Here is a 23,716-nt window from a genome sequence, read left to right on the forward strand (position 1 = left end):
TTTTTTAAAATCCAGACAGTAAATAATTTTATTTCTGTATTTTAAATGTACGTAGGTACTAAGGTTTATTTTTGCAGGTCGTGTTAGTTACGATGCCGTGATTTTTCACAGTGAAATTATATCAATGGCGTTATTGTTTTATTTATTTATTTGTGGCAATTATTTATGGTCTTGCGACAAACCAGGCGCGTGTCCGTTTTGCGATGGCCGAATTGTTTTGGTCTAGTGATTCGTCGACTCAAATACTGTAATTACAGAGTGTGCGTCTGTCTATCCAATAGTAAATGAGAGTACTAACCTATCGACTCACCAGAATATTTAAAAATAGTTGAATATTAGAAATTTCGTTACTAGTTGCTTATATTCAAAACTTTATAGGTAAATTGTTAATTTTCAATGAATTGGTTTCTATTATGTAATTGGTTTCAGTGCATAAAATATAGAATAAAACAAGCAGCCTTACTAATAAATGCGTTGAAAATTTTAAACAATTGATAAACAACAGTGTATGTGAAAACCTTACTAATAGAAACGTTAAACAGAAATTGATATAAAAAATCTTTTAAACATATATACATTGTTTATACAGCGAAAAGGGACTGTTTATTTGTTTCATAAACTTGAAATTTCGGAATATTTCCAAGATATTTTAAGATTACTTATTTTTAAAGATATTGTAAACATACCATTTTATAATCTACATAAAATTTCTTTTTATATTTTTGTACTTAAATATTTTAATTTCAAAGATGAAAAAAGTTGATAAAAACCTCATTTATTTTTAGTCCAACGACAAAAAATTGAAAAAATTTAGAAAACACTTTTTTATTTATTTAGTAAATCTGCAAGAATTTTATCAATTTAATTAAAATTTATAATAATTTATTTTATCAAAAACATCACTTTCATAGAATTGTGCGAAATAACCTCACCTTTTCAAGACGGGAATTTCAGCTCTCAGTGTGCTGAAATGCAACGTTGCCACCTCTATAGTATAAATCGTAATTATATTTATATCGATCAGGATAAGCGCAGCTGCATAAACACGTGTTTTGATATATTCTGAATGTCTAATATTTTATTAGGAAATGGCTTGCCACCACATTTTAATGAATCAGCCATTCTCATATTTCTCCGTGCGTATTTAATGCAAGTAAATACAATTTAATGGACCTGATATAGATGATTTAAAATAACTCGATTGCATAATGTTCGATGAACCACTTCTGTCTGAATCTGTCCATTTTACGCTCGCCCAGTAAACAGAATGCAGCATCTCGTACAACCTCTAGCGAGAAATCTGCACTGCTCTAAATCGTGAGTAGAATAATAGTTCACTGGATCGCCTCGAACTTGGGTAGAACAATATATCTAAATGTTTTTGCTCTGTGGAAATGAATGTTCTAACCAGAATATTATAAATTGTAGTGAATTTATTAATAAGATACCTTGTAAAAAGTGTTATGTTGTAAGAGTTGGAAAAGTTGAGTACAAGGAATTGATTGAGTTACGAAACTGGTCCTTGATTATAATATTATCTGTAGGATGAGTGAAATATTAAGGTTGCTCTTCTGTTATATTGTATGAACTAATTTAGATAGTTTGAAGACAGATTGTTAAGAGAATTTTTATATGACGCACCTATTAGTAGATGAAATGAACAGTCGAATACGTTCTAAAAATACAAAGCAAGATTAGGCAGATCGAATTCTTTTGGCGGCCTTCTTGGTTGAGTTATTACGATGTTGGAGTGCGCAAGTAAATTTTATTTGATCAATTTGTATTATTTCACTTAATATTTATTTCCATATTGGTATACTTTCAGTATAGCCCTGGCTATAGCTGTATTTGGTTACCCGATCTGAACAGTATGATATTCGTCAATGCACGCAATAATTAGATTGAGCAAAGACAATAGGACTACATAGATATACAGAAATAATGTTGAAGAGAAGCATTTTGCCTCCATTTGTTTAACCTTTAGTATTTTCATCACATTTGTACATTTTGTAATGTTTTCTGTATATTTCAAATGCGTTATACACATCTTACTTTGGAATTTTCAGTAAAAAAATACTGTTTTAGAAATTATAAAAAAATTATCTTTCCGATGTACGCATTTAAAATAATCAATACTATTTATAAATAATAACATTTTAATATCAAATGTGAAAAATGTTATCAAAAACGCTAACTATATTTTTTCATTCCAATAGTAGAAAAATAAAGAGAACTCGATATTTCGAAAAAACATTCGTTTTGTTTGGGGAATTTGTAAGAAAACTGTAACTTCACTTTTATCTCGTTCATATAATAAATAAAAAAAAATAAAGTTAAGTCGTTTGTTACAATACCTAACGAAATATGAAATAGTCATTTTGGTTGTATTTATTATTTTATTAATGGCATCCAGTATAAATATTTGAGTCAAACTGGAAAGAATTATTATTTTTGTTTCTAACTTCAAATAAATTACGTATTTCCGCATGATAGAAAAAAAATATATAAATATTTTGACTTGCCGGGGCACGATAAGTACCTTCAAGTACCTACGTAGATTGACCGTATCTTTTACTAATTTTTCTGTTTCAAATTTTTTTTTAGGAATCCCTAATAATATCTTCAATAATTAAATATAAAAATTTGAGCTTTTATTCATTAAGTTATTCTAAAAAAACATTTTTTTTAATAAAATATCGACGCCCGGTCAAATATGACCCTAAAATGCTGGAGGAGTTAAGGTCTAAATTTGTCTTTTTAATTTATTTTTGTTTTATGTGAGTACCTATAGCATAAATGTGCTTGAAGTCGCTGAGTTTACTGCATTTTCAGTTTGAAGTATGTTGTGGAGAATAAAATGGGAAGGTAATGGGTCGGAAAGTGCCTGGCTATTCAGATCGGGTCATATATCACGAAGAATGCCTTTTCACGTAATGTTTAGGTCGTCGGGTACAGCGAAAAAAATGATAATTAATTAAGAATCTCTTAAAATTATTGACAAACTGTATAAAAACGGGATTGCAGACAGTTTCCTGACAAACTTTTATTAAATTCGTAATAATATCGGAATACGTGTTCATACACCTGCGTTCGTGTTGATAATATATAATGACGAAATGCGATAAGATTTTTATGTTACATAATCTGTGTTCCGACATTGTGATGATACACTGGCAATTTACTAAAACTTTAGCAGGAAAACCTATCAATTCATTCGTTTAGGGCCTGCAATTCCATTTTAGTCCGGATTACGATGAAGAGATTCTTAATAAATTTGCATTATGATGTCGACTTGGTAAATTTGCATTGAAGTCAAGAAAGCCCTTCTGGGCGGAAGGAGAGAGGCTCCTCCGATTACCTCTCACCCCAGAAGATAAGTGGAAACTTGAGTGGCAAACGGCCAACGTGGGAAATGCCCATTTCATACAAAACCCCACCGAGAGACAGCATGGGTTCTCATTGCCTCGCAAAACGGTCCGCTATCAATAGGTTAAGGTGCTACCATAGCCGCTGTGCCCACATCATGCACAGATGGGGCCTTAAAGAGTCGGCGATGTGTGAATGTGGTGCGGTGCAGACCACCGAACATGTGGTCAACGAATGCCCGCCCCATTCATTCCCCGGCTGGATTGATGAGGTTCACAAGGCGACGCCTGAGGCCCTAGAATGGCTCGCAGACCTAGATGTCCCCCTCTGACCCCCCCCCCACCATACGAAGTAATTTTTCTCCGTGTAGGTTAACACTTTGGAATTTATTTTATTAACGTAATGCTCATAATATGTACAAAATGCCGTGTGCACCTGCTGATATATTATTATCCTGTGAAATATTCAAGTATGATTTTCATTGTGTTTCATTTGTGTCATTCTGTGTCGGTATTAAATGACATTGTTTGAAGAATGTTCTCACAATATTGTACCTTGTTCTCACTACAAAAATAGATCACCAGTGACTATTTCTGAACACAAATTAAATAACCATGTATTATTGCCGCGATATAATGGTGTTAAACATAGCATAATAATATATAATGCACTGTTCTGCATTGCGTTAGCCCAGATATTACGCACGTTGTGCAAATACTCTATCGATGAACAAACGATTAAATCATTATTACGTTCAATACTGAAATCACAGTAAATAAGAAATAGCTTGAGTGGTAATTAGAAGACCTCAATGGGAATAACAAACGTTATTACATACCGTTCATTAGCTACCTAAATGTAGTTGAAGTAACGTATTATGTTAATTACCCTTGACACTTATTTATTTAAATTCTTTTTTCTAAATACTCTGTTTATTTAAATTTAAATAATATTATTTGGCTTTGATAAAAAAAAACTCCCCCAGGGCCTGTGTCATCTTTGGGAATGCTGTGTGGGGTGTCTTTTTACGGAAAGGAAAGATAGGAAGTACTGAAAAGGAAAAAAGGTATCCAGGAGTGACGGACGTATGAATCCATCCCTCCCACTGAGGTGCAAGGCGAAAGGTCGAGAGAGTCCGACTGGAGAAGTCAAAAAGTCTTTCTCAAACAGCATCTCTCGTGTTTTACTTAATTTAAAACTAACTAAAAAGTGGCAAAACCCAGTTTTGTTATAAAAAATGTATTATTTAAATCATCTAGATTTTAAAGATAGAATTCGTTTACCGTCGCCTTTTCAGATTTCCTTAATGCTCCTTAATTTTTTTTGAGCCTTTTAGTGCCCCCCTGAAAGCCTCTAGCGCCCACAAGAGGGCGTTATTCCCCACTTTGAGAAAGACTGCTCAATACCATAAAAACATCAACGCGCGAGATCTAAAAATGAAACCTAGTTTTCAAGGGATGCTATTATTATTATTATTATTATTACCTAAATAGCTCAATATCTGATAACTACACTGATTAAAAATTTCTTCGAAGCACTTACGTAGTTCGTACTCAGATCGAAAGATCAGAGATTTTTAACATTGTTATGAATGCATTTACGTCATCTATCGATTGAAGGAAATGTCGCCACCGATCGAAGTACACGTTTTTATAGACTAATCGATTATACATACACCAACATTTTTTTTCCTTCATTGCTTCATAAATGCAACAAGTCACTCGGTACGAATTAATGCGAAAAAACGTATTAAGATGATGCAAATCTTCATTCTATGGTCGTATCCCTCGAAGAAAGAATTTATTGGCACTGAGATTAGTGTGAAGTTTTCTTATTTTTTCAAGGCTGTCTTTCTCAATAATTTGTCAAAAAGTTGTTGCGACTTATAGACGACTTTTTATGGGAAATTTTCGATTTGTGGGCGGAGAATGAGAATGAAAGTTAATTGTTTATATTGGATCTCTACTGAAGGCAATCACGATGAGAAAATGTTGGTAATTTTTGTGTATGATCTTTGACAAGCCTTCATACAAATTAGTTACTTGTAGGAATAAAAAAATGTGGTTGCAAGCGTTTATCTTTGTAATCGAATACTTGGTTTTAGAAAAATTTTACGCTGTTTGTCAAAAATGTACAACTTTTCAATGATACGTTTGTGCATCTTTTTTTACATAACAAAAACTAGCTGCAGTCCTCGATTTTGCCACAGTAAAAAAAAATCAGACGTAGAGAGTGACCTTCCTTTTATTTTGAAGGTCAAGTTTGTAAAATTTCAACAAGACGCATCAAAATTCTGCTTTAACAAGTTGGAAAATGATTCACCTTTCTTGTATTTTGAAGTCTTGATCGTCAAGTGTGCAAAATTTCATCAATTTCTGAAAAAACTGTAAATTTGTTTAAAAATTAAACAAAGCCCCCGCTCTCCAGCCTGCCACAAACAGACCCTCTCTTTAAGATTCTTTAATATATTTATATGTGTATATATATAAAAAAAATAAAAGATTTTCTTTTAAATATAATTTTATTATTCAATTTATAAAAACAGTTACAAACAATTTCTGCTTTCTGAAGGTATTATCAAACTTTGATGAAACCAATTACAAGTATACGATAAATTTATATTTTTTTATTAACCACGCCATTATTGATTTCTGATTCAAATATCGGAAAATATTAACGGTCATATTTATCTTTAAAGGCATACCTTTTATTCAAAATAAGTGGAAATTTTTTCAAATATAATACATCTATTTTAAAACTTCAAATTATTCTTTAATTTTTTTAATGTGTTTTAACTGCTTTAATGTCATCCGATTTCAGAAAAAAATCGTAAAAGTAAATTTTTGATGTAATGCATTGTCATCGACAACGAGTCAATCTGCCGAGTTTCAGCTCAATCGGGTAATGGGAAGTGAGATAGTTTACGCTTCCAAGATTTGCATCAATTGATTTCCGAAGACATAAGTGAAATTCCAGTAGACACATTGAAAAATAATCTTTTTTTAAATAATTGTCTGACTTTTTTAGACACTGTAATACGTTATAAATGGACTTGGAAATAATAAGCATAAAATACAAATTAAATTCGTCGCCAAGTCATTGTTAGTTTCATTATGTACCGGAAATTTAGGAAGTAGGAATGATTTACACTCTGATCCTATCTAATAATAGTCACATAAATTGGTACTTTTTTGTTTAATATACTTTTTATACCATGAAATAATTTACGTTCGGTTATTGTATAATATTTAATGCCTTCCTTGTTTCTTCATAATTACATTGAGAGAGTCGTGTAATATGAAACAATAATAATATCACATTACAATGAAAGAATAAGAGTGGTTTTGATAACAATAAAAAACGTATTTGAAATAAGGCTGTTAAAATAATTATTACGTCAAATTAACGGAAAACATTTGAACGATTATTATTATCATTAAGTGGTAAAGCGCGTGTCATTTGTCTATTTTCTTAGATGTTTTTTGAAAAACGATTATTCTAACATGATATTGCATTCAATTCGCTGAATGAACTTACATTAATTGTCTTTTAATTGTGTTTAATGAATTGGTCATGGGTTTTTTTAATATAAAAGTGTTTATACTTGAGTAAATACACACTTTCACGAAACCAGTTGCAGTTTTGCACAATTTTGAATGGAAAACCGATTTATGTAAGCACAATTAATTGGTTTCAGACATTAACTTATCGAGTAAGAATACATAAGTGAAAATCTATCTAATTTTATCATTTTTCTTTCTGACAAACCCTTAACGATGTCAATTTTTAAAGGTATTTTTTTTCAAAATTAAAGCTATTTTGCATTTAGATTCAATATTACCAGTATTTTTAACTGTAAATGATTGAAAGCTGTTGTGATCAGCAGGCGGGCTTTAAAATCATGGTTTCAATCGTTTAAGTTATTCTTAGAAGTAAGCTCCCAGGCTCAGAACCCAGAAATCATGGATTCATTTGTGGAGGGTAATATAATTGAATTTTATACTTTATAGTCTGTCCGGGGGTAACGTGCTCAAACTACAGGAGGTGATTCTACATGGTATTACAAATAAAAAAGAAATAGGCGTTTTTTCGAAATTTCAACGTTTTAAGGTAATTTTCAGGTACAAACATTGATTTTATGGAAAAAAATGGTGCTGGAAGGAATTTCGATAAAGTGTTTTTTTTTCAATTCTACCATCATGTAGAGTCACCGTAGTTTGTGCACCTTCCCCCCTGGACACCCTGTATCATATTTTCACCCCTTTTCAGAGTGGAACATCCCATTATCTTTTTTGTGAAGCTCGCAATTAAGGACAGAAAAATTGCTTTAAATGGCTCCAGTTATATTTAGGACGGGTTGTTTCGGAGAATTTGAACAATTCATCAAATTGCAACGTTCATTTTCAAGTTCTGTGAAAGATTTTTCAAGTTCTGTGAAAGATTTTTTCAAATTCTGTTTTTATTTCAGTTTTGTCAAGCAACTAGCCTACAATGATATAATAACAGAACTTGAATAGGACTTTCACAGAACCCGGAAATTAACGTTGAAATTTGATGAATTGTTCAAATTCTCCGAAACAACCCGTCCTTAGAGACCACATTTGAATAGCCAAGTACTTCTCAACTTTTCTCTACTTTATTTCTTCCCATCACAATTGAAAAAAATTGCTCCTTTCTTGTACAACGTATTATTTAAACACGAAGTTCGGTGTTGTTGGAAGTGAAATTAATAAACAGGCACCTTATAAAACCATTTTAAATTAAATTTGCAAGAAAATAACGTTTGTAAATATATCAATAAGTGCATGAGAAGTAGTTATTACTCCCTGGCGATAACTGGTAAATTCTTGCTTTAATGTACGATTAGCTAGTGTTCTCGTACCAGACTACTTTGCGGTTATTCAAGTGAGTAATAGTTTGATGATTACGCAAACAAATAATGAATCAAGTCGTGCCTTTGGCAGTAAATTGTTCTCGTGCTCTGTAGAAGTTGTTATAGAGCATTAAAGATTTAAATATTTATACCAATTTATAGACCGGTCGCTTCCATTAAAATGTACCTACATTCCATTACATTCTAGCCCCCGTACTTATAATAGCGGTGTATACTCGTATATAACGCGGCGCGTAAGGTCGGAAAAGCGAAAAACTTGAAAAAAAGCTGTTTATATAAAATTAATAAAAACATTGAAATATTTTATTTCTGATGAACGTATTACTAAAATCTCAAATGTTTCTAGAGGGATCCCTACGGATGTAAGTTATTTATATTTAAGACTAGTAAAAACAGGACTGTTCCAATAAAATATTTCATGTAAAACGGTTTGAAAACTTTATAAAACGTTTTTCAACTATTGGATTAGCGGTAAGAACTAGATGTTATTTTTCTACGCAATGAATTAGTAACTTCCCTAGAGATCCCTCTAGAAACAATTGAGATTTTAGTAATACGTTCATCAGAAATAATTAAAATAAACCCCACGGAAAGATCAATTTTTTAAGCCCGCTAACACAAAGGTCCGTCTAATACGGGATACGATGTATATTGACTTCATCACTTATGTCGTTACGATACCCACTTTGATAGGGCAAATTCAACTGCAGGTCTATCTAGTACACGAGGGCCGTGCATAGCATATTTTTGTGCACGGCTGCTTCACTTACGTCGTTAAGATTCTGGCATTATTTTAGGGTATTGTTTTGTCTTAAGGCCGGATTGAGCCGGTGCATACCAATTCAATAAGTAAGACGGGTGTTTTAAGGTTAAACGCAACGCTCGTTGTATTCTACGTGTTCACAGATGGCGTTAATTAATTAATTTTGTTTAAATACGCTTTTGCAAGGTATTGCTTTACAGTATTAAGACAAATTATTTGTTTGTGCCCTCATATACGCAATATGAATATGAATAAATAGTTTTGTCCATATAAAAACTCAATTCTATCGAGAAAGGCATACAAATACAATATTGGATTGAATCATCGGTAAAATATTGTATTTGTGTGCCTTTCTCGAAAGAATTAAATCTTTAAACCAACAAAACTATTGATTCATATTCATATTGCGTATATACGGGCGCAAACAAATGATTTGTCTCAATATTGTAAAGCAATACCTTGCAAAAGCGTATTTAAACAAAATTAATTAATTAACGCCATCTGTGAATACGTAGAATACAACGAGCGTTGCGTTTAACCTTAAACGTCAGGCTATGGATAATAAATTTTCTATTTGATTTGGGAGATTACGAGATTCTCGGTCGCAAACAAATATCTTTTTCTTTTCTATTTGTCTTTCTAAATGATATTGTTTTAAAAATAAGTTATTATTCATATTGCTTAAATAATAATAATTATTATCTGAATGTGGCATTTCGCTCAGAACAGTAATTTTATTTTTATTTAAATAAAATTATATATTCATATGAACTCTTATGGTTTGAGATTTTCGGCGTAAAAATCATAATCATGATTTATTTTTGTAATGCCTCATTCTTCAGTCAACTTTTACAGCGTCACAGCATCCATCATCTGGTAGATGTGTAATATCAGTTTTACACATCTTCGCTATTGCGCATCTGCCCTGATGATGGAACCTGTAACGCTGTCCGAAACGTTGTATTAAGAAGGAGGAAGTGCAATAGAAGAATCTGAATTACAATGTCATGATTTCAATTTAACCAAGGAGGGAATACCTTCCTACAGTGTGCATATTTATTTGATAATAACAGTAGCGTTGCTAGACTTTTCTCTACTTTCGATAAATATAACATCCACGTATTATATATATAAACCTTCCGGAAGACATTCTCTAAATGATAGTGAAAACCCTATCAAAATCCGTTACATAGTTTAGAAGAACTAAGCACACAAAAGGAACAGAAGTCGATAGTGACTTTGTTTTATACTGTTTCGGTTAGAGATATATTTAAACCAAAAACTACAATAATTTTCAGTTTTTCTACTTTCTTTAAGGTTTGTGAACAGTGAGCTACAACGTTCGCAAAGTATTTTAAGGTCAACGCAACTATTTTCAGCTCACAACACTATTCCGACATAAGCTATGAAGCTGTGAATGTATCCAGTGTCAAAAATTAATTTGGGAGTCAATTAAAATTTTCCCAATTGTTTAAATCTACTCCAGGACATAATTTGGTAGGTAGTTAAACTATTTTCTTATTAAACTTGTGCTTTGAAATGAAAAAAAATACTGCTAATTGATTCCGCCCATAGCGCTACATGCTAAACAAAGGTTACCAATAAAATTGATTGTCCATCATTGAAAATAACAACAGAATGTATGCACAACTTGACGTCTTTATTTGCAAAAGGAATTGGCATTAATTATATTAAAATTATAGGTCTTTGGGAGCAAGTCTAAGAGTTACAATGATAATACAGGGTCATAAATTAGAATAAGGCGATATGGTATTTATGTTAAAGGTCTCGTTTGAAATTGATACGGAACTAAATATAAATCTGATACATTATATCGAGGGAGTCGTTCATCTTTACACAAACAGATTTAAATAAAAGCACGTGCAAGTAAAAAAAAAAAAGTAAAAATCCCCGCTGGGTGAATATTATTGTTATTAAGTTTACTAAAATGATTTAAAGTAGTGAAATTATTATTTTTAAGTAAAATTTGTACAAATGTTTAAAATTAAGCAGAAAACACGTTTTTAATTTGAATGTAGGACAAAGTGTTGAATAAACAAGCTTGGAATATTGATAAAATTTTGGTGGACTTAAGACAAACTGCGTCTTGAAAATACACTAAAAATATTTTTTTTTTTCACGTGTAGCGTATAAATAAATGCTTTCGGAGAACAACTGCATACTAAACTCAACATCGCCAAAAATGGTCTGTTGGACAAAAACGAACTAGAGCGACGAAATATAAACATATGTTTACATAACAAAACAAGGTTTTATGGAAAGCACAAAGGATAACAAATAATTATTTGAAATTAATAAAATACTTCGTTTTTACCACTTTTATTGTTTATTACCAACATGTTTCATGAGCAACGCTCACTTCTTCAGGGTTTTTAATAATTTAATAATTATTTGCCTGAATCACAAATATAAATTTTAAAAAAAATCTCCCCAGTAAAAATATGCCGCCGACGGGAATTGAACCCGACGCCACCTAGTCAGAAATTAAATAATAAACAATACCTTTCTAATAACATAAAGTTGGTTGTTTTCAGGAGAAAAAAACTAAAAAAGCAATATTATTTTAATGAATTACTAGTTTTTATTGAATTATTTGGCCGTTAAAAATAAGCTGACATAGCACAGTGGTTCCGTGCACCTGACCGGCAATCTCGTCGGCGGCATTTATTTTTTCTCGGAAGATTTTTTTAATTTATATTTGTGTTTCAGGCTAATAATTATTGCTCATGATAATGAATATTATTGATTTATTAATGTGTAAGGATGTGTTTTGGAGCAAACGTGACAAAAAAACAGGAAAAATATATGTTTAAAACAAACCTTTCTGTAATACAAAATGTAATTTCAAAGATACTTATTTGATATCGGTGTTTTCTAAATCAAACAAAATATTACATAAAGTTCTATCAAGTACAAAAGTAAGAATCTCTAAATTATTTTTATTTTTATGGAAATACCGCACAGAGTCCAAACTGCTATGTCCAAACAATGGCATGGGGGAATATCGGGCTGTAAAGATCTGATCACTAAACACGGTTAAAGCCATTTCAAGCAACGTTTCGAATCTGAATGGTAGTTTTACACCATGGCGATACTGAAAGTATCTTCCACTATGGAACGTGCAGCAAGTAAACTAGATATAATTTAAATGAATAGTTTGTGAAGTAACACAAATTCTTCACATAAAATTTACTTGTGCTCGCCTGGAGTTGAACCCGCGACCTTCGTATTGCAGGTCAAGAGCCTTACCCCTCAACCACGGATACCGTCAACGTCAATTAAGATTCTTGAGTGAAAACCTATTAATGATTATTTTTTACATTCATTATACTTTATAATTATTGTAAACTGTTCATTTTCAAATATAATAAACAAATTTAAATAAATGATAACGAGGTATAAGATAGCGAGTCAAAGATTTAGAAATACTTATACAGGATTTTCCAATGAGAGGTGTTATTTTGATATTCAATCGTAAAAGATCAATGGTTTCGTTGCTTGTGTGGTACGTAGCGCGCGTCTTTTTGAAATTAAATGTTGTCCAGATCAATACCATCCAATTCCGGCCATAAAAAATCATTAATCATCTCTCGATAGCGCAATCCATTCACCGTAACTGTTGCTCCAGCCTCATTTTCGACAAAATAAGGTCCAATGTCTCCGCCGGACCATAAACCGCACCAAACAGTCACACGTTGAGAATAAAAAGGCTTTTCAACAATAATTCTTGGGTTTTCCGAGCCCCAGATGCGACAATTTTGCTTGTTGACGAAGCCACCGAGGTGGAAATGGGCCTCGTCACTCAAGATGATTTGCATTTGATTCACTCAAGTGAATTTTTATAATTTCAATGCATTGTTGAAGCGTGTATTGTTTCATTTTTATTAATAACGTAGTTTCTACTTGTCAAATGTCAAAAAATAACAGCTTCAAAAGTAACATGTACCGAAATAGCGGGCTATTCAAAATAACACTTCTTATTGGAAAACCCTGTAAATTATCGTGTATATTTTTCATTGGTGCGTGCTGAGTCAGCGGCAGCCATCCGGCTGTCGCCTCAGTGTATCGAGGAGTGTTTATATAAATAGATCAGATGACGCTTGATTGGCAGTCGGACGAGCCAAAGTTATAGAAAGAGAAGACTAACCAAACAAGAACAATGAGTAAAAGTTGATTAAAATACCGCGAGTTTCCTAAAAACTAATAATCAAACTATAGACTAACCTAACGTAGGTAATCTAAGTTATTATGTTATCACGTTCTGTTTTTGTTGTTGTTTTTTTACACGGTTACCGAAATAAACATAGTTTGATTAACATGTAATTGAAAAGAAAATAAAACTCACCTGTATGGAGATTACAGCAGCGAAGAAGGCAGCAAAGATTGCAACTAAAAAAGTCATTTTCGACGGCACCGCCATATTTAGGAAAACACTTAACTATGTCACTAAAATCACTTTTTTCTTTAATCACTTTTATATGATGCTAAAATTCCGAGAAAGCGTTGCACATTAACATTTCTGTAATGAAGATAATACATTATTTATATGACATGGACACATTATTAGGAAACATTCAACATTTTTACACACTTGTACGGTAAGCCGGAGAAATCTATTTTCTTCTTTGTTACATTATTCAATCATTTTAATTTGCTCGTTTGAAAAACTATAGAACGATAAGAATTAATTAAAGTGTTTTATTTTTGGGGTATTATGCCGTGTTGCGCTACCTCCTTCTTCAGCCAACGTTTCAGACAGAATAACAATGTCCATGACCAAACATCGTAAAAAAAAAATTTAAAAGTAGCTAAAAAAGAAGGTAGCGCAACACGGCATAATACCCCAAAAATAATTCTTGAAAATCTAAATTTATTTAGAAACAAAATATTTACTACCTTAACATAATAATATTACACAAGCAACATTTTCCGCTTACTGTGGAGGTAGTAGGTAGTAGGTAGTAGTAAGGTAGGTAAAAAATATATTTTTTGATTATTCGTAACCCGGGAATGTTTGTCTTTCTTTAAAAAAAAAATATATTACGCAAGTGAGTTGATGCGAATCTAATAATAATCCAGGAAAACTTTCCTGCAACTGTTTCCACAACGAAACCGGTTTGTGGCTAAACTGACAAACGCGTCGGGTTCCCAGGCAGTCCTCCATCACACTGCCCAAGCATCATTTTCCACTGATAATGATGATAGTAAGAGTTTTTCAAATATGGTCAGGTTATTCGTAACCCGAGATTATTGGTTTTCTTAAAAAATATATAATATACTCTCAGTAACGCCTTGGTTGATTCAAAATTGGCCTGGTTGGTGAACAGATCTGAAAAATCAGGAACTTCCCAATCTTCCTATTTAACATCTCTATCCCTTCCGCACTTCTTTCAATATCACAACGTATCCCAATTTTCATTCCGTAGTCCCACTGGCTTTAGAGAATAAGGAGCAGTTAGGACCTTTGAACGTTATTCATATTGTAGGAACGGCTCGAGAAAATAATTTTTAGTTTCTGGCAAGGTCCACTATTTGGCTACACCGAAAAGATCCCACAAACTATTGCGGCGGATTTTGGAATTTATAACCGAAATATTGTGATGTCACATGATTGCCTAACTATATCCACCAATGAAAAACTCTGAAAGTTTATTCCACAGACTAGTATTATAAGTAGGCTCCGAATGAAAATTTTACTGTCTATATATTGGCATATCTATGGTTTTTTAGTTCCAATTTGTTTCATTCAAAAAGCCCGAAGTGAGTGGTTTATTTATGGATCAGAGTGTCACTCCGCTAAAGACGCATACTTCCTCTCTGTGTTCGCCTTGTTCGGTAATTTTGTCGCATGTTTCTTGGGTTTTAAATAACAGTCAAATAATGAACGATTGTCCATACTTCATTAATCTTCACAATCCGTAAGGCTAAAATATTTATTAAAAAAATAAACCATATCAAAATTCAAATGTGTATTCATACATTTATCGATACTGCGCTGGCATCTTAAACACTTAAATATGTACTTGGGGTGGCGTTTAACAAAACAGATGCTACATAAATTAGACAAGCTTCACTTGCAGTTGTGATGCAAACGTTACGGAAACAAATGATATTAGATTTCCTTAATAATTAGCTTAATGACACGTATGTTGACTCCGAAAAGAAACAATTCACCGATCAATATACATTGTGAAAGGAAAATGTACAAAGTGCACATGAAAGTAATATTGCACCACGAAAAGTCATTATTTCCATTGTTTGGTCCGAAAGGGAAATGTATCCATTATACATCATCCAACCAATTAAGTATTTTGCTTCGTACAACCAAGTAAGCGGTAATTAAAATGATACGATGTCGATAGTTGTTCAATTAAATATCATATTCATGTAATGAAAATCAGTTGTGGCCTAAGAAAGATTTAAAACTTATCAGAGAAGGTGGCAAGAAGAGGAACTAACAAAATAACATTTTTATTACATTTTTTTGTGGTGCAAATATTAACAGTAGCAACGCACAAAATAGTACAGTTAACTTTGAAGACATGTTTTTTTTTTAATGTTAATACCACAGAAGAATCACAAGCGATGCTATTGGGACTATGGCATATTCAATTGGGGTATGTTGTAAGGCTAAAAGGAATGGTGGTAGGATGGAGATGGAAATGGGGCGGAGGAAGGATGTTCCTGGCTATTCAGGCCAGGTCACTAAACACGATTAACGCCATTTCAAGCAACGATTCTAACTGGCGCTATTTGTACGGTTTATGTGGAGATTGGCGCTGGACTGCTACGCGGAGAAAAACATAGTATTGCAGATTTATTAAAAACGGGATAGTAGGCCTTTTCCTAATACAATTTTAGTACTTTCCGAAAATATCGGAACACGTGTTCACGCACCTGCTTTTATCATATTAATATATTATAATGACGAAATGCAAAAATATTATGATTTCTGGGAACACGTGTTCCGACGTTACGATAATACACTCAGGATTACAGGAATACGGGTTATATCGGATGTTGAAGGACTTTATCCTTGCAGCTGGTGTGCCCTTAGAGCTTTTAGCAACTATAATTGTGGTCGGAAAACGATCGGATAACTAACTTGTATTTTGAGTTTTTTGAGGTACCTACCTATTACTAGTATTATTTGATTATCATTTTTAGGGTGTATTATAAGATTTTTGTTTGTTTTTAATATTACAACTATGTAGGTAGGTACTAAGTACTTTTGTGATTGTGACAAATTATTATTACAAAACGCATTTCTCGGCTTAAAATAAATTGAAGAAATGGCGCAGTAATTAAATGTGTAATCATAATTTATTGTTTTAATGGCTTTTAAGCCGCCAGGTAAGTTTTTGCGTATTTACGATGTGTTCATTAGATACATCTACATTTATGTGCTTTTAAATTTATTATTAAGATGTTATTGATCTTAAGCAACAGTAACAGTTAATACATTTATTTCTGTTACTGTACCCATAGATGATAGGTATTAAGTAATGATAAAATTGTAAAAGTCCTACTTCATCTTTAAGGATGCTGTGTGCAGGATCTTTTTGAAGAAAATATGGATAAAATGCAGAGGACATCAAGTCATTCGATAGCCCAGCTGTTGAACACAAGGACAAATCGTAGAAACGAGCTGGGCCTCGATTCTTGACGAAGTCATTCCACTCGAACAACGAGTGGTTCGACCCACTCGTTGTTCGAGTGGAACGACTTTTGACATTTGGCACTTATTTTTTACTCAAAAATAAGAACGTCGACCAATGTATGTACTTTCGACGGCGATTGCGAGCGGCACGAATTGGAGACTTGATACCCTGTTCTGGTGCAGAATTATCAAAGCGTGTAATAAAAATTGATTTTAACATGAAACTCTCAGTGGCATGGAAGTCATTAATATGAAAGATATATACGTATTCTATGAATTACAAAGCGTCATTACTTTTAACTATAAAGGACATAATATCTAATTACACAGGTTATTTTTTAATACATATATTGGTATTTGACTTCCCGATGTCCGATCAAGCTGACAGTCGGCAGATAGACTCGTTGTCGATGACAATGCATTCTATCAATCATGTACACACATTCGGACATACACGTATTTCTCTGAAATTGGATGACATTTAATATAATTAATACACAATAAGTTAATACACCAAAAAATATCGGTCCTACCCAATCGGAATTTGGCTCAGTTATTATAGCTCGGTTGACTCCAGTTCCTGGGGAGGAAAGTTCAATCCTCAGAGTTAATTTTTTTTTTTAAATACACTATCTTAATACAAATAGATGTATTATATTAAAAAAACTTCTTTTTTACGAATTTATTTAAAAATATTTATTATAGTTTAATGATTTTTCGCTTTCATAATAAATTTGGGTTTATACGATAAATGATCTTGAAAATAACTTTAAAAAGTAGCCAAAGTATCAATATGTATTACACCTCTCAATTATTTAATGATTGTAACCCAAATATGAATTTTAATAATTTAAAGATAGATTATTTTCTGAAATTCTGAGATACTTTTAATTTTGCATTTTCAGGTAGATTTTATGACCCATCTATGCACTATCTACTTGTGATCAATAAATTTCAAAATCAAACTGTTATTTAAAATACAACGATACAAGAGTGAGATATGTTCAGAGCCATGGACAACTGATCTATTCTGCAGTTTGAAAGTTTCTGCTGATGACAGTAGACAGGGTGGACGCCCCCCTTGCATTCGAATGCACTCGGTAATATTCGGCTATCTCCGTAAAACAAACTATCACCATCTATCGGAATGCACTAACACTATAGCTTAGTTAACTGAAAAGATCATAAAGCCAAGTGCCTACACTTAACCTCCAAATCCATTTCTCATATCATTTGCAATAATGTGCCTAACGTGTTTGCAAACCTTTAAAAAGTTGTTTGGTATCAACAGAACAATAAACTTTAAAGCGTTGAATTATTACTAGAGGCGTTAGTTTAAAATACAACAGGTCGTTTTTCATATCAACGCAATGAGAAAAACTAATGGTATTTTCCCATGAAATTAACTTCGTTCAAAGCTAGAATGTTTAGGTGTGCTCATTTGTGTAAGTTTCTTTATTATGGTGTGCTACCCTGACCTCAAAACTTAACTTAATGAATCGTTAATTGCATCTAAACTTTCTCAGCTAAATGACATTTTAATTACAATTGCCGCGATCGTTGCTTGATTATGGTTGGGGAGCTATTTTTCGGCAGATGTCGCTCTTTTAAAGGTTTTAAAAAATATATTTACTTTTGAAGAAGAAGTTACGATTAACAAAACAGAAAATAAAAAGGGAACTGTCGCAACTGGAATCGAATTCAGTTCATTACTGATAACTTGGTTTTTTATTTTGTGAAATAATCCTATCGTCTTTGTTTGTTTTATTGTTTTTATTATAATCAAGCGAAAACTGTTTTACTATTAACTGTATTTAATTTTTTTTATAACATTTTGTAAATCCATATAATGTTTATTCTTTATATTTCTTTGACATTTATAAATATATTGTATAGGTGCAAATATTGAATCAATGACTAGAATTAATGGAACATAATTGGTCTTATATTGTAAATAATTGCTGTTGATGATAAATATATAAATGACTGTTTCCTAAATAAAGTAAAATAAAATTTCTCTTATCGTTACAACACACCCATTTGATCAACTGACATGTATTTATATTTGTCAATAATTGAAGATATTACTCGTAATTATGCTATCGATAAGTTTAGCTACTCCCACAGCCGCTGTGGTGATATGTGGGAGTCAGCAATGTGTGAATGCCCGCTGCATTCATTCCCCGGCGGGATTGATGAGGTCCACAGGGTGACGCCTGAGGCTCTAAACTGGCTCACTGACCTATATGTTTTCCTGTGACCTCCCCAACATACGAAAGAAGAAGAAGTAATTATGCTTTGAGATCGTTAAAAATGAGTTCGGCAAGCGATACACATCGTGAGATAGACTACGTTCACTTATTTAAATATTATATTCGCCGTATTTAACAACTACCTTAAATGTTACTAGACAGACTTAACATGTTGTATTAGTAATTATACTAATAATGAGATTGCGAAGTCGGTGATTTGGTGCTGTTTAATGAAAAAATTCTCTTATGAGGCCGAAAATCAAAAAAATATACAAACTTATTATATTTAAATATTTCTTTGAAAAGCACTTTTTTATCATGCTTAAAATATAAAAAACATCTTACAACAAAGTTTTTATGACGTCAAAAATCCACTAAAAACCTTGCATTACCCTTAAGGCGAAGGTTAATGCCAAATCACTATTTTGATCAATATGTATAACGAATTGGTGTACATTATGAAAACCGAAAAATATGCTTTAGTTAAATTGAAGATTTTCCTATCTCTTCGCTTGAGTAGAATACAAATAAAAAAATAAATTACTAAATAAAAATATAAATGCAAAAAACTAAATAATTTTTTTTTTCAATATAAATGTATGAACGCATTAAGAAAACAACTTTAAAAAAATACTGTTTTATAGCTAAGATTATCTGTGACAGTTTCACTTGATTAACTTTTTTGTTTTCTTATAAAATTATTTACAAAATAAGTAAAAACCAGTATTTTGCTTGAAATCGAACGTTTCTAGACTCCGTTTGTCAAGCGATTTTAATGCCTATTATCTACGATTTAAGGTATACCAAGGATATACACATTTTTGGCTTGTAGCTTCCTCTTTATCATAGATGCTGACTTAAGGGCCTATTCAGATCTGCAAAGTAGTCCAGAGTTTTTTAGATCTAATAAAAAGATCGCTATTATTATGTATAAAGTGTAAATGATCATCTAATGGTTGAAGGTCTACAATTAATATTGTAGTAATTGATTAATTTTACCTATGTAAATAAAAGTAATTCATTAGATTGATTAGATCTATTATCTCCTACTTAGGTTTTATGAATTCTTGCCTGGAGTTTTTGAGATATACCTAGATAAGTGGTCCAGAAGCTAATCCTCAAAGTAATCCTCAAGAAACCGTTCACGTATCTAATAGAAATGCTATTTACAGATTTCAGGGTGCCCCAAGTAGAGGATATATTCAAGAAAAATGCAATTATCCAAATTTATAAAGATAATGTAATCAAAAAATTTGAAACCCACCTATCTAAAAGATATCAATACGATATCAAAATTCCAAAATGTAATACCAAACAAATGCAAAATAACTATACCTATTTAGGAATAAAGTATCTCAACAACCTTCTGATTGAAATAAAGTAATTAAAGGATATTAACATACTTAAACTAAAACTGAAGTTACACTTTCAGAAATAATTATCTAAATAATTGCCTGTTTTTCCCTTTATTGACATTTATTATCAGTCTATACTCATCTCCACTGTATTTAGATGTTTTCTCTTCGTATACTGTTCCTTTTATATATATACTTACCAAATGGTAAAACTTAATGGTATTCTATTTTTTCTTAAAATTATTAATTCTCTCTCACCAAGCAAAAGAACCAATTTCTTCATTGGTGAGATTGCGAACATAAATATATTTTGTAACCATATGTACTCATATAACATCCTGTACCCACTTAAATATATAAAATAAAAAATTAAATTAAAAAAATGTACATAGTATAATGTGTCGAAGTTGAATATAGCAATTAGTAAGTGATGTTATCCACTCTTGTTCTATTATTCTGCCTTCATACGGTTATTAATGAATTAAAAACCTTAAAACTTTATGTAAAGTTAACCGCAATACCTCTATACACTGTAGCCATTGTTCATAACAGACAATGGAATATTGTCGCAACTTTAAATCGAAAGAAATAACATGTATATATTATGAGAACCGCGTCTTTCGCGCCACTAAAACAATGGCGAAAATTAACGTGGTTAATGGACAGACTTTGCATTAAATGTAGTCCAAATTTTATTTTGTTGTTTAAATATTAGGGTGAAATTAATACATCGGCCTTAATGGCACACCGTTATTATTATTATTCTTCTTCTTCTTGTGTTAATAAACGGAAAGATTTACGTAAAGTAACATTATTTTATAATTGCCAACTGGCGTCATGTATCTTTTATCAGGAGATTTTTCAATGTGGTTGAGTGTTTCAGGCGAATAATTATTGCTTATAAAATAATTGTTACCCTTTGTGCTATGCATAAAAAATCTTGTCTTAAACATTAGTTTACCAAAAAAATAATAAAGTAAAATTGTTTTTAAGAATTTGTAAATTCGTTGATGGCCCTATACGAATTTTTTGTAAAAATATAACGGTATCAAAGATTCTTTCAAAGAATCAGTTAAACATAGCAAACAAATTGCAAATTCCGCTCTGCCACCCTTCACGGAGAGAGATCACGATGAATTATAAGGCCTTAGAAATAAAACATCAATTTACGAATGTTTTATCGATTTGCCTTATCACGTCGAAACAAAGAATTTTCTTTTTAACGCTAAAATATTCTGATTTTAATGAACACGACATGTAGATTATTGACATGAATTATAATTTACCAAATGCATTTCAGGAATCCATTTAATTCATTCGTAAGGCCGGCAATCCCGTTTTAAACTTACATTTGGAATTACCAACAATTTTGAAGAGATTCTTTTTAAATTATCAAAAAACATTTTTCTCCGTGTAATAATATATAAATATTTTTCTGATTATTATGTTTCAACTTTTTTAATTTAACTTATATTCGTTAAATATAAACATTTTTCCGGCTATCCCGGAAAGCAGATTAAGAATGGGTTGTTTCAGAGAATTTGAACTATTCATCAAAATCAAAGGTAATTTTCTTGTTTTGTGAAGGTTCTATTCAAGTTCTGTTATTGTTTCAGTTTTGTGAAACAACTGGCCAATAATGAAACAATAACAGAACTTGAATAAAACCTTCATAGAACTTGAAAATCAACATCGAAATTTGATAAATTGTTCGAATTCTCCGAAATAACCCATCCTAAATTAAGACGCTCACACAAGGAAGCATTTAGAGATAATCAATCAGAACAGAACTCAAAATTTAATGTTCGCCATAACGCGAATTTTAACGCGATATAAATAAGACGAATTTTCAATATTTTCAAGTTATTTTCTGATATTTAAAATAATTCAGATGGAATGGCATGGCCATGCTGTCAAAACAAATTTTGGGAACATTGTTGATTGCATTCGAAGTGACAGGGAGTTTTTTTTATCCTTGAAAGAATCGCAAACCTGTAATTTATTACTAGGGTCAATTTGGATAACATTAGTAATTGCATTCAAAATAGATGATTGTTTTCTTTCGGGACATCACAAGTCTGAGATTCTTTCCAGGGCATTTTGGAGAACATTTAAAATTGTATAGTTAGAATTTCCACATTTATAAATCAGTATAAGACATATGAATCCTATAGTACTTTTTTTTAGAATTTCTTAGGTGATAGAAATTACACATTACTAGACCAGAATGTGTGCCGTATGACATATGAATTTCCAGTTTTAAAATTTCGAATCTTTATTTATTAAATGGCTAGTCATTATTGCACAGTAATCGTATTATACAGATTCGTAAATTTAAATAATAACAACAATGAAGATCAAGTATTTATGTCAGTGTTTGTAGAGAAGTCATATTTTAAACTTTCTTGCGATTTATAACTTCAACTTTCGATTGAATATTTTTCAAGAATTTATCGCTATTGTGAAGGGCCATCTCTAATTATATTAATTATTATTATGTTGGTATGTGCACGCTATATTTGTTGAGAATTTAGGTGTCAATACGTACCAATGTGCAAAACACCTAATTATCCATTTAACTTACGTGCATGCAAGAATTATTATTCAGTCGATTAACTGATCGACTTTTCCGTGATTAAATTAATAAATATTTATCGATCATCGACATTTCAGTGTCATTATCATTTCGTGCATAACTATTGAAGAACTGTTAGTTTCGGTGAATTTAGTATCAATTTGCAGATAATTATGGAGTGTGTTGTTTTTAAACAATAATGTGTCTAAATTTATTCACAAACCGGTTTCGCTTTCGGTTAAAAATTTAAATTGATTTCTTGCTTTATCTTACTACACCGTGATGGGCTTCTTTATTTTTTAGCCAACGTTTTGGACATTGTTCATCATCAAAGCACACGAAGAAAAATTACTGATATAAAATATTGCTGATTTTTGAAAATTTTTTGCATGGTTAAACAAATAATTTTAAATTTTAATAAATTTGAAATCGCACAAGAGTCCCAACTGCTCCCAACCGTCTGGGGTATGTTGTGAGGCTGAAGGTAGTGGTGAAGGGAAGGAGATGAGAAGGAGGAAGGTGGAGAAGCACCTAGCTATTCAGATCTGGTCACCAAACACGGCCAAAGCCAATTCAAGCAACGTTTCAATTCAGGATGGTATTTTTACACCAGAGCTATACTGAGAGTATCTTCCACTCTGGAACGTGCCACAAATATACTACATATTATTTTAACGAGTAAATTGTGAAAAAACACAAATTAATCAAATAAAATTTAGTTGCGCACGCAGGGAATTGAGCCCGCGACCTCCAGCTTACTAGTCGAGAGTCTTACCTCTAGACTACAGAGGCCGTCAACTAATTGACAGGTTTCCTAATAAACTATCAGT

The 23,716-nt window shown here is 31.9% G+C and overlaps 1 protein-coding gene across 2 annotated transcripts in view; it reads right to left on the reverse strand.

The window, feature by feature from the left end:
- Nucleotides 1-23,716, reverse strand: part of js (jiangshi) — a 106,664-nt gene that overhangs the window by 51,903 nt on the left and 31,045 nt on the right. For both annotated transcript variants that reach the window (XM_089637095.1, XM_089637096.1), the window contains exon 2: nucleotides 13,390-13,563. In XM_089637095.1, coding sequence (XP_089493221.1) covers nucleotides 13,390-13,464 — 75 coding nt within the window. In that variant the 5' untranslated portion in view covers nucleotides 13,465-13,563. The remainder of the gene's footprint in view (nucleotides 1-13,389; nucleotides 13,564-23,716) is intronic.

Source organism: Hesperophylax consimilis, chromosome 11, assembly GCF_061612785.1.
Source record: "Hesperophylax consimilis isolate HC1 chromosome 11, BYU_Hcon_1.0, whole genome shotgun sequence".
NCBI lineage: Eukaryota > Metazoa > Arthropoda > Insecta > Trichoptera > Limnephilidae > Hesperophylax > Hesperophylax consimilis.